The sequence below is a fragment of the Rhodamnia argentea genome, chromosome 5 (assembly GCF_020921035.1).
Source record: "Rhodamnia argentea isolate NSW1041297 chromosome 5, ASM2092103v1, whole genome shotgun sequence".
Taxonomy (NCBI): Eukaryota; Viridiplantae; Streptophyta; class Magnoliopsida; order Myrtales; family Myrtaceae; genus Rhodamnia; species Rhodamnia argentea.
In genome coordinates this window covers 3,076,453-3,088,689 of record NC_063154.1, presented here as the reverse complement: position 1 = coordinate 3,088,689, position 12,237 = coordinate 3,076,453, and the positions used below count along the sequence as shown (strand labels likewise).

General features: G+C 40.2%; 2 protein-coding genes and 1 non-coding gene across 3 annotated transcripts; 1 reads left to right on the top strand and 2 right to left on the bottom strand.

Annotated features, from left to right (window-relative positions):
• Window positions 1-533: 533 nt before the first annotated feature.
• LOC115726728 (dolichyl-phosphate beta-glucosyltransferase) lies at window positions 534-5,156 on the bottom strand. Its single transcript, XM_030656739.2, has 10 exons — window positions 4,966-5,156; window positions 4,796-4,844; window positions 3,834-3,940; window positions 3,075-3,120; window positions 2,653-2,787; window positions 2,439-2,528; window positions 2,209-2,340; window positions 2,037-2,120; window positions 1,792-1,856; window positions 534-1,092 (listed from the first exon to the last, which is right to left on the bottom strand). Exons 1-10 carry the CDS (start codon window positions 5,076-5,078, stop codon window positions 906-908), a joined length of 1,008 nt encoding a protein of 335 aa, XP_030512599.1. The 5' UTR covers window positions 5,079-5,156; the 3' UTR covers window positions 534-905.
• Window positions 5,157-5,248: 92 nt separating this feature from the next.
• Window positions 5,249-5,321, top strand: TRNAK-CUU. The gene has a single exon. It is a non-coding gene; the product is annotated as a tRNA-Lys (tRNA).
• A 3,343-nt stretch (window positions 5,322-8,664) lies between these two features.
• On the bottom strand, window positions 8,665-10,121 carry LOC115726720. The gene is made up of 2 exons (XM_048279447.1): window positions 9,843-10,121; window positions 8,665-9,761 (listed from the first exon to the last, which is right to left on the bottom strand). Exon 2 carries the CDS (start codon window positions 9,615-9,617, stop codon window positions 8,931-8,933), a length of 687 nt encoding a protein of 228 aa, XP_048135404.1. The 5' UTR covers window positions 9,618-9,761; window positions 9,843-10,121; the 3' UTR covers window positions 8,665-8,930.
• Window positions 10,122-12,237: the final 2,116 nt, after the last annotated feature.

Genomic DNA, 12,237 nt, shown 5'->3' with positions numbered 1-12,237 from the left:
TGTCTCTGTTTACGGAGGGATTCAATTCACCTAAGATTTACCTGTTCGTAATGGATGGACATTTTGGTGTCTTTCCTTATCCGGATTTGACTGAACTGATTGCCCTCTTCCAGTAAGCTCATCAAATTGAATTTTAAATTTGAAAAAACTTTCAAAGATTTGGACTCTGAGCTGAAAGGTTTTGACGAATAAGGAAACAGTGGAGGGAATTACGTCCTCGTTCACTTGAAAAAGAATTGATTGGGGACACATCAAAGTCAATACTTTGAGGTCCGAACGAACAAGTTAAGCGATTAATAAGCTTTCGCATCCGTGGAAGTTTTGAGATATTTTGAAGCCAAGTCCAATATCTTACCTTTAAGGAGTTTCTTTGACACAACATTGCACTAGGGCATGTGACCCCTGATCAGACATCATGCACTCATGATGGCAATCGTACAAATCCTGCTTTTCCTAGAAGCATCGTACAAATCCTGTTCCTGCGGTTTCTGCTGGCACTCGAGATATTGAATTAACCTCAAACAGGTGCAAAATAGAAAAGTCGTATCCATTCTAGAGATCAAAAGGAATTTCTCGTAGGAGACATACATAGAGTCTCTGAGGAAAGTAAAGTATTCACTCTCTAAGATGGTAAAGGTTCCAGTTTCCTGCAAAAGGGTAAATAGTCTTTGAAAAAAAGAAGCCACCGCCCCCAGTCATTTTGATGAACTTGAACCATTAGTGTTAGCCTATTGGATTGGATGTATCGAAAGAGCTCAAAATAGAGTAGCATCTTTTCAAGTTCAGATGCATCTTTCCAAGGCGTGTAACGTTGAAAATGGCTCTTTAAGGTTCTCCACAGCCTTTGCAACGACCTGCTTGAGTGATTTGCTGCGAGAGCGAAGGTTGGTCAACAAAAGAATGGCTCAACAATGGATTTTCCACATTCTGGTCCTATATCCCACTGACATGAGCGCAAGCTCCCAAAGCATGTTTGGAATGCTTAACATGTTCACCTTTGACCCAGGAATTTCAGACCAATTGACAGATATCTCTACCATCGGAATGCCAAACCATTTGCACAGGAAAACCAACTCCACATCGAAGCACCACCTGCATAAATCCCACCCAAAGTTATTCCTTTTTCAGCTTCTCTTTCAGAGTGGTCACTTGCAAGGTGAAGGGCGCGTGATTAATCAAAGAACTAACAGCTGTCAACAGGCATTATACACAGAATGGCTGGATGCTTTGTTCGTGGATGTAATCTAAGAGTTATGGAAAGAAGCCTCAAAACAATAAAAGCAAAAAGGTAGAACATAAAAAATCTTATGCTATTTAATAATAATTTCACAGGGGAATTGAGGAACCAAATCAATGCAATGTTGAATTTCTCATCAAGACCTGCAGGTGCCATGTCTTGTACCCTACTGTTGCTATTTGTTCAGACCTAGAATCAAAATTTTGATTATGCAAGCCCTTATGACACATCATCTGCATATGACAATGCCATTTCGATCTCACGGGTCAAACCACTCTATTGTGATGATATTTGCCTATTATAACATGGTATTAAACTTCCAAATAGCACTTAAGATATTTGTAGGGAAGTCTGACTAAATTCAGTTATGATTGATAGCCTAAGACTTGCAAAAGAGTCTTGACCTCTATTAGGTAGAGGAATCAAATGAATGTACTTTCGAATTGGCTAAAGCAGTAAAGAGTATTGATGTTATAGATTTCACCACCCTGTAAGAGTTTGGCCAAGGAACTGGCTTGAAACACAAAGAGATGAGAACTTAAAGGGAAACGTACCGTTTCAAACGGACGTTAGTGAAAAGCTTCCGTGCCGCAGCCCTTGTGAACATCTTGAAACCACACTGTGACAAGTAAAATTTCACGTAGTGATGAGGTATTGGCCATTCAGAAAAAATGCGTCAGACACAACCTAATCCACTAATTAGTCTATTTCATCCACCCCATAAAGAGTTTAACAATAAAGGCATTGCCAGTGAGACAAACTGAAAGGAGAGGAGAGAACTTTTATCATGAACTAGTACCTGTGTGTCACGAATTCCAGAACCGGCAGTTAATAATACCACAAGATGAAAACCCTTCATTAAAAAGTTGCGGTACCACTTCCTCTGAAACATTATCGAAATCCTTAAAATTAACCACAAACTCTGAAAAAAAGTCTGAAAGAGGAGGAAGAAAACTCGAGACTGACTTAACTGTAGCCAAAGCCTTCTCCTCCAGATGTGCACGAGAACCAAATGCAGCAATAGGAATATCAGATATTCTGAAACTTGAATCATTGCTTGCCGAATCTCCATAATGGAAGTCCTGTCTGGCAACTACATGAATCTGACAGGCAAGAGAAGCACAATCTCTAAATAATTTTGGTTATCTTTCACAAAATACTTAGAAATATCTCAGTCTGGTTACTCGTAGCTTATACAAACCTGATTTTCTAGTTTCTCAAGGTCATTAACTTTGGTTGCCCCATCAGCATCTAGCATTAAAAGCAATTCACCACGGGCATGAAGCATTCCCTGTTTTACAATGCTTTCACAGATGTAAAGAACTTCAATCAATTACGGTTACAAACAGATTAGTAACCTGATGATGCCTCGACTTATATTAGCCATGTAAGTGCATGTGATAGATATAACTCACTTTTCTAATTGCCTCTCCCTTTCCATGATTTCTACCAAGGAGGATGACTCTGACATTGTCCACTGTATGCTTTTTCACAAAGTTGAATGCCACTCTTGCTGTTTCATCTTTACTCCCGTCATCAACAATTATGACCTATTCGGAGATGGAGTAAAACTGATGTAACACAAGGTCCTTTTTTCCCAAACGACTGGATATTAAATATGCAGCACAAAATGGTTCAAAAGTTTATCCAAGACATGTTAATTACTCATCCAACTAATCTACACTGTGGTTGATTATCAAGACTGCTCATATATAACAAAAGCATCATACTGAAAACAATGGTGTGCCACTAGAGTAGGCAATTTCTGCTTGATATTGGGCCAAGAATAACTGATTGATGTTACATTATAGAAGGTTAACCTACACGGGGGAAATACCTCGTAAGAAAAAGACTTGTCCTTTGCCGCACGTTGCTGAAGATAACTGAATACAGAAGAAGGTAAGAATTATATAGCTTGACTGAGCCCATAGACAATATGAGCAGTCCTACTAGAAAATTCATAAAGTGTAAAGCAAATATTGAGATGTGGCACCCCAAAACAATTATGATTACAAAGAGGAAAAGAGAAGACGTAGGGGGAAAGGATTTGAAAGGAGTTGAAATTTTCTGTAATACCCTTCCGCTGATCTAAATATGGGGCATTTGCCCGAACAAAGACTAGAACACCTACTTGGATATTAGAAAACAATCACTAACCAATTTGAAGAAATGTCCATGTACGATAATGCGCTATCAGCTTCCAAACCAAATAGAGATTCATAATTGAGAGCTTCAGAGGAAAAAGAACAATGTGTAGGGAACAAATAGCACATACTTTTGGTTTTCCATCAACATTAGCATAATTCCCTTCTTACAGTTGAATTTTACTGTAGCGTCTCGCAATCATACACCATGAACCCCAATTACACACATTCAGATCCCTTTGCTACACTGAAAAGGATCTTACTATCCTCCACAGTCAAAGGATCCTTTTCCATTATGAGGCAAATTCATGATGCGCTATAAAAACTTAAAAGATCAGAACCGCAAAATGTTTCATATATTTAGCAAATGTAGGAAACGGTTCCCCACCTTGCATCTACTATCATAAGCAAGAAGATAAGCATAGAGTAGTTGGTTTGTTGGTTTAACTTACTTCATGGTCTCATCAATAGCTCCAGGGAGTCGATGTTCTTCGTTGTACGCAGGAACTATTAGAGAGATATATTTTTCTGCAGGATCGTGTATAGAGGGACATTGAACCTGGAAAAGCATTTTAAGTGAAGTCAGCATCTGCCAAAAATTCACAGGCCAATCATTTAACTTTATCTTGGCCGTCGATTCACTGACTACTTCCCAAAATTTAATTTCATAGAGGATAATATTCATGTTTCAGACTTTTCCTTTTCATCACGGCTTATAACTGGTAGTTATCATGTTCTGACACCAAACACTAGAATGGTTATAAAGTTGTTCCAGTGTGGCTGCAAATTAACCACAAGGTGAAGCTTCCTTTGCAGAACATGGAATACCATAATCAAGGCAACAAGCACTGATCAGTGATAAAATCAGGGAGCCTGAACAAAGGTTACTACCTCAGGTATTCTAATGTGATCTGAATTACATGTCAGAATTTGCAACAAAATCCTAATTCCAAGGAAGGCTTTATGAATTGCCTGCTAAAGGTAGTAAAAACCCTCAACTTAAGCCCCCGAAAATCAGCCAAGATCCCAAAGTAAGCAGGCATTCTCAATTCTATTAAACAGATGATTGCAGCAGCAAAAATCTCAGAAAGGACTTTGGAATTTCGAAGCTCTTATCGGTTCTATGCAGTTCGAAAGAAATTTTCAATGGAAACTGACAGGTGACCAGGCGCTACTAAAGCAAATGGCACAGCCCAAATATGAGAACATTTCATTCACCATTCGGCCCGCTTGCACCAATCAGTTGACCTATCGAAATCTCTTTGATTTCTCCTAAGGCTGACTCATCCACAAACACGAAACAACCTCGGCACGCACTACCCACAAGTAAACCATTGCCTAAGCATCAATCTTTTTATGCAAGGAGAAATCAATCCCCATGTATGATGAACACATCTAAAAATCTGAACTATACCTTCTTCAACGAATTTGGATCCTCGAATACCGGCGGAGCTTCCAGATGTCTAAACAAAAGCAGAACAGATTCATCAGAAAAAACAAGCGGCGACTCCCTATCAAATCAAGAACCGTATCAGAAACTTGGAGAATTAATCGAAAGCGTGGGCTTTCTGAGACCGGGCGTACGCGTGATTGTGTCGCCTCCGGTAAGCTTCGAGGACGATCGCCGAAAGCACCCCGAGAAGCACAATGCAGAGCAACGAGATCAGGACTTCAGCTACCGTGAACAAAAGTCCCATCTTTCGTTGGTACACTTTGAGCTCCGGTATGATGGTTGACGACGGACGACGATTCAATGCAGTTCGGTCAGAGTTTTGGTGAATGCCTACCCCTTTTGTTTTCCGAATACGGCTCTGTTTTCAACGTTACTACCTATTTATATGAAAAACTAACAGCAAGTTAGCAACAAGCCCGTCTAGCTCAGTCGGTAGAGCGCAAGGCTCTTAACCTTGTGGTCGTGGGTTCGAGCCCCACGGTGGGCGTTTCATTTTTAGCTTTACCTTTTCGTTTTATGTTATGGCTTCTACCTTATTTTTACTTTTTACTGATAAATTTAGACGGATCATTTTATTTCCAGAGGAACAATATATATTATTTCATTTTTGTCAGTTTTCTGGTGAGAAATTCGATCTCAACGTTTGGACAATTTGTGTCTTAGACACATCAATTCATTAGTGAGATTTATGACCATATCTCATTGGTCTTATCCATTTTCCCTATTCTCTTTTTTCGCTCAGTGTTTTCACATGCGTATGTTTCGTGAAATAGATCACATCTCTATTACTAACGTTCAGAATTTGAGTAATTATAGGACTCGCCCATGTCCTTAAGAGAAGATTTTACTTTTAAAAGGCAGTGTGGTTCATATGCATAAATAATTATGGAGCGCAAAAAAAGTGTTACCATTGTCAATTTTTAGGGGAAGACAATTGAAATGAGGGTAATCGTGCTCTGTCTTGATTGGGAATAGGTGACGATGGTCCTCCCGAATCACCCGAAAACTCTTTTTTGCACTGTAACATGTAAATCTTTATCCGTAACATGTTTTCGGAAATCCGGTAGGATCGTCGGTTGCGATGAAAGAACAGTGTGTTCATGTCCCAAACCTAAATGGATTTAGCACGTAGCATGTTGAATCCAAAGGGCTTGATCTAGCCCAAAAGGCCATCGGGCCCATCATCGGCTCCAACACAAAGGCCTTTCTCATTCAACGGAAAATCCAAAGGCCTTCTTCCCCGGGCCTCTAGGATGAAAAGAGACGGCGATCCATAAAATAGCTCTATTACGTGTCTTGTCAAAAAAAAAAAAAGAACAAGAAAAAATGACTAATCTAAACACGACACTTTCGATAATCGTGGCGAGCTGCCTCGTCACGAACACGACACACCGATATGATTGATCAAATGTATCGTCACGTCAAGTGTCGACACGACGTATTGGCTGCATTTTGTTCGGCTTTTAAAATGGGCTTTGGAGAAATGCAAATGCCTTCAATTTAAAGGGATTTAGAAAAATGATAATTGTATTTGGTAAAAACTCATTTATAAATGATTTTTAGGTTAAATGGTATTTGGTAAAAATAACTTTACAAAGGTGTTTTGGATGCAATTTTTTTATTTTTTTATTAAAAAACTTAAACCCTTTGCTGGACCCATGGCCATCGTCTGCATTTAGTTTGGCATTGGTCTCAGGCAAGAGATGAGCCAAATGTGGCATCGGCGGCCGCCGTTTGAGGTCGATCGACCTCGAGCGGCCCCCAGCGAGGGTAGCACGAACCCAACCGGTCGGCCCTTGCCTAGGTGACCAACCCCTTGTTGGTTAGATCTGGCCTCCACAACTCTAAAGAAGATGAACAATAACAAAGAGGGGCAAAGTCGAAAAATTAGAGAATTGGCGAGGGTAGTTTTGAAAGAACAAAAAAAAATCTTTTAGCATTTGGCTATGCTGAAAGCCCAATGCTGGCATTGAGATTTCAGCTTTTCCCAAGGCTAACATATGGGCAAATGCCGACCTAAAGCTGAACCAAAAGCTTCAAAACTATCTCAAGGAGCTTTAGAGGCTCAAAGCCCTTTAGGAAAACTGAACCAAATGCATCCCCATCGACAGTTATACTTTGTGCCGCACACTCTATAAGCTACGCACAACTAGGAAATTGGCATCCAAACTATGTCCCTGTATAGTTTACATGTGCCTGATCTGTCCTAGAACTCTCATATATCCACATTCCCTCCCTTAGTCCTTCCCACTCATTATCCCACGCCGGTAATGGCAAAAACTCTTGTTTAACTGGGTAAAGCCTATACACACACACATATACATATATCTTTATATATTTATATGTATAATTGCCTCTCTGTACTAATGACAGAGAGAGAGAGAGAGAAGGAGGGAGTGATGATTCATGGGAAACAAGTTGGTCGGAATGGGACCGAGTCATGGAATGATTAAAGCAACCTTACCAAAGGCTGGAATCAGGAAAAGGTGGTTGTTTCAATTTCTCTCCTCGCTTTTACTTTTTCTTGTAGACCTCAGAAGGTAAAGAAGTTGGCCCCTCTCCAACCACAACCCCAACTCTCCCCCCCCACAAAATAAAAAATAAAAAAATTATGCTTTATTATCCTCCCATCTGTTCATCGTCATCATAATGCCACCATCGGTTCATCGATGCAGCCTCATGAATCCCATGATCAGATCATGGAGAAAGCTTACATCTTAACTTAGTTTCTGTAGACTGAAACATGTATGACATCTTTCCCATTTAATCCCTACAACCCAGTTGCGGGCGAGAATAAATAATGTATCGAATCGATCTCTTTTCGATGGTGACTGATCTATAGTACGAAATTCGCTGCGATTGAGATGCCCGAACAATGGCTCTTGACTCTCATGAGCATATATTCCCTAACCGAGAAAAAAAAAAGAATCTTTTGTTGAACTGTTGATCATAGGCCTAATAAAAAAGCCTCAGGAAAAAAACAATCCTTTTGGCTCTGTCCAAGAGATTGATGCCATATTCAATTCGGTGCACAGGGACTTAACTGTTGCACAAAGAAAACAATTCCCAGTGAAAACAGACTCTGCAGAGAAACTTGCAGTTCCTCTTCAAACACCAAGTTTCTGAATTTTGCAGTAAGGTGGAGTTAAATCTAATTAATTGCTGGGAAAAGTTGGCAGGTTGTTTATTCACAGCTTGTGAAACTTCGGGTTCACGGGTTAGATAGATCTGAGGGGCACAAATCACAAGAAAACAGTGTTGGAGCACCAAATTTTACCGTTCTTTTACATGGAAAAACAGGGGAAACGTTGGAAAATCTTATGTCAAACATCAGAAGATGTTCACCTGTGCTTTTCACTTGATGGGGGAAAACCAATGGGGAATGTTTTACCAGCTGGTGATTCAACGACAGACAACAAACGATAATGTCGCTTAGGGCAGGAGGGTTAGTAGTAATCACAATTATGACAATAATTACAAGAACAGTGATGGTAATCAGATAAGCAGTTCTCTTCATGCTCCATGCTGATAATGATTGAGGAAGCAGCCCACCTTACAGTTCATTTATAAAGCCGAAAAAGCTGTGAGGAAGCTTAAAGTCTAAAAAGTTTTGTAACGGTACTGTTTTATCAAAGACTAAGGTAAGCTAAGCATAGATTCCGCAAAAAAGTTCAGAAATTTGTGTAATCACCTCTTTTATCCGAAAAAATATAGGAAAATATGTATCAGAAGACTTGCTCTTTCTTCAGCTGAGAAGAATCTTTCAACTCCCTCAAGAATTTTCCAGAAACATATGATGTGCCAAAAAGGATGCTGAAAATCTAGAGAAGGGTCAGAAATCAGTATGCTCAAGCAGCAAACAAAATCTTGATATTACATTCACAACTATGTGACGTCTAGAAGAACAGAACAAAAAGCAGGCATGATGTCCAAACGAATAAACCAATTCCCCCAAAAATTACAGAGACGCTATCCTGAGAAAAATAGTCAGCTCAAACATTCTAGGGAACAATAACAGATTGATCACCCGAAACGACGGAGATATTGATAACGGCAACAGCGATCGCAGTTTTTGGTCGCGGATGAGCAAGAGCCGCTAGTGAGCCATGGCGACGGGAGGGCAAAAGCTGATGCTCCTTTGATTAGGCATGGCCAACATAGCAGTGTGATCCAAGAAGTCCTTAAGCTCGACCACGGACTGCAAAATTATCCTTAGATCATTGGCGCAACCAAACCCGACGCTTCCCACACGACGAACCGCATACACATAGAAGGTAATGCACCCTTTTCTGAACTTGAACCGGGCCATCTCGCACCTGTTTAGGCCCCGGATGAGCTTCTTGTTCACTTCCCCTAGAGGTATCTCTGGCGGCCACATCCGGTCCACGGCAGACTTCAAGCTCTCAGATTCGAACACGAATACCAGCACCTTCGACTTTTTTGTGCCGAGGCCGAGTGTCAGCGTGTGCCACGCGTGGTGCGCAAGTATTGTGAAATTCGTAGGCAAATAGGCTGTTGTTGAAGGGAAAGGCAATTTGCTGTCGTCGGCCTTATCGGTTGGTGGAAAGGACAGGACTTTCAGGAGCTCAAGAGGCCTTGCTCTTCGGATTGTGAACGACTTCACAATGAATTGGCTGCCGAACCGGAGACCCTTTACTTCGGAACTGGGCTTGAATGAGAAATCTGATGCTGGTTTTGCCGGTGTGGACTGAGTTTGGTCATTGGGGTGTTGGTGCTTCTGCTTCTTGTGCTTCTTGTTCTTCTCCTTCTCTCTCTCTCCCATGGCGTCTTGTAGTTGTTCTTGGACCTTCTGGTGTTTGAGCGAATTGGTAAATGATTGTCCTGGAGTTCTTGTGGGGGCTATAAACGGAGGATTTTCAGGAGTCCTGGCGAGGTTTGTGCATGTTCAAGCTTTCAGAAGCCTCCTCTGCATCAGAAATAAACAGTCAAGAAAGGAAAAAGATAACATAGAAGGCAAGTTCTTCAACGTGAATATATCCCCGTTCACCGTCAGTATATGGTATGAAATTAAATGTCAGATTGTTAAGTGATCTACATCATTCCACGATATAAAGTAGGCTGGTCAGATGCAGGTACTGGTTCCTTGATACCCTCATTCTTGATGAGATATTACAACAATGCCACTTCTATTCGATCTGCCAATACCACAAACTTCAGCCCTTAATCGAGGGTCATCCATCCATCCTGGCCCACAAGAAAGGAACTGAGAAACTGATTGATTGGATGAGCAAAATACCAAAGTCAAAGATCTTTCACTAGCCCTTGATCCCATATGGATCAGAGGCATGACATGTGCCAAGGCATGACCTTGGGCATGGAAGTGATAATTACAGCTCCAAATTTAGCTTGCATTCGCATCAACAGAGGACCGGGACCACACATTGGTGGTGAACTGATTCGGGAAAAATTGTGCTGACCAAGACACTGAATTTGTATTCCGTGCCCATGCGTTGAAACAAAACCCATTTACCAATCTCTTCTGGTATAAAAGACTGATCTAAACTATTCATTGAAACCAAGTTTGACCAGACCATTACGTGATTAGATTGCTATAGTCTTATCAAATGGACATGTCTTGAGGTCATTGTTTGTCACTAGCAAACTTGGGTTTCTGCAGTTCTTCTTCCAGAGCAATTTCTGCAAAAGAACAAGAAAAGAAAGTGACAAGAATGTGAAAAAATTCATGGCTCGCCGACACTCGGAAAGGATCAAATACAGTGGGAGGGAAGTATAGATGAGTGGGTTGACACAGGCAATGAAATGGTTCGTCAGTCATCACAGACCCCACCATTCAGAGCTTGGTGGAATTTGCAGGTCAGAGAGAGAGAAGGAAAAAAAAAAGAGAGAAGCTTTCAATAATTTACAAGTGATTTTTTTCTGCTTCTTTATTGAAATATTTGATTGCATGAGCTTGGGAGAGAGATAGGGTAGGTCTCACCTCAATTGACAACCCAAGTAGTCCTCTCCACAAGCTGTCTTCCTCCAACTCATGGGATCCAAAAGACAGAGTGAGACAGAGAGAGGAGAAGAACTCCACAAGGTCCTTTGTCTCGTGGCCAAATTCCCTGCAGTAATTTGCTCTGAGAATTGACCATCGCGACGAACTGCGAAACATTTCGAACTGTGTTTGTTTTCGTATCAAATTCGTCTTTTCAATTGCCGTGTCATTTTCGAACTTACCAGCCCTTCATCCGGATTGAGGACTTTGGAGGTATAAGCCAAAAGAGATCCGGACGTAGAAGGTGGAATCAGTACATTTTTTGGGAGTATGTTAAAAGAGTTTCTTGAAGATCCACGCGATGTTTGAATTGGAGGAAACAAGAGAGAGAAGGGAAAGGACAAAAAACAAAAATACGAAAAATCAATTGGGGTGTTTAAGAATAAAATTGTACTTTTTTTTTCAGAGATGCACTGAGAAATTTGTCCTAATGTTAATGTAATTGTCGGGAAACATTATGGTTGAGTTTCATCGTACCAATGTTCCGACTAAATTGATGGACTGGACATCTTCCTGTTATTTTAGATAATCTGTTTCAACTAATTTGTAATTTTTGTTGTTGTTGGTTGCAGTCGTTGTACTTTCCGACAAGCAAAGGCAAGAAGATGCTATTTAGCAGTTGCAATTGGAGCTGAATACCACATCACATTTGGACAAGGTTTCGTACAACATACAAATAATAAAAACAAAGAACTGCAAGGAGAATCAACCAAAATGTCTGTGCCGTTAGTCGTGATTGATTTCGATTATATTAAGGCTTCATTTATTTCGTAAAAAATGAGTGATTTTGAAATAATTTTTCAAACGCCGATCCTTTGTATCGCTCCAAATATTTTCTAGCGAAACAAATGAAGCATAAAGTGCGTTTATTTCGTGAAAAATGAACGATTTATAAAACTTCTATCACTTACATAAATGAACGAACGAAAAAAATATATATTTCATCATCCAAGAAAAAATAGTTAGATATAAATTATTGTCCATAGTAAAACATTTTTAATTGAATAATTATTTCAAGATTATAAGCGATTATTTTTAGAAAAATATTTTTCAAATCATATATTTTTCTTTTCTAAGTTGAGAGAATCCGTTTTTTAAGCCCGTGGAAAGATGGGTCGGGATCAATTCCAATAAAACAAATGTCGGATCATAGAGATGCGCTTTTATTTAATCAGAAGAAGTCCCAAAATACACTCCACGAGTTTCGAAACGTAGCAAATCCAAAAGACTCGGGAGGGGATAAAGAACCCGGTTACTCGATAGGTTATTTCTCCTTTGGACTTTAGCAACTCAATCAGCCACCCTATTTGCTTCTATACTAATACGGGTCATATTTAGCTTCGAGTTGGGCCTACAAAGTTGATGGGCTTCGCTGACATGAGTT

What these genes read in the sequence shown, in the direction of transcription:
- LOC115726720 (XM_048279447.1), bottom strand. Translation starts at nt 9,617, where the DNA reads ATGGGAGAGAGAGAGAAGGAGAAGAACAAGAAGCACAAGAAGCAGAAG.
- LOC115726728 (XM_030656739.2), bottom strand. Translation starts at nt 5,078, where the DNA reads ATGGGACTTTTGTTCACGGTAGCTGAAGTCCTGATCTCGTTGCTCTGC. An exon ending in AGGAGAAGGCTTTGGCTACA is followed by an intron (nt 2,121 to 2,208) that starts GTTAAGTCAGTC and finishes ATAATGTTTCAG; the next exon opens with AGGAAGTGGTACCGCAACTT. An exon ending in ACTAACGTCCGTTTGAAACG is followed by an intron (nt 1,093 to 1,791) that starts GTACGTTTCCCT and finishes GGATTTATGCAG; the next exon opens with GTGGTGCTTCGATGTGGAGT.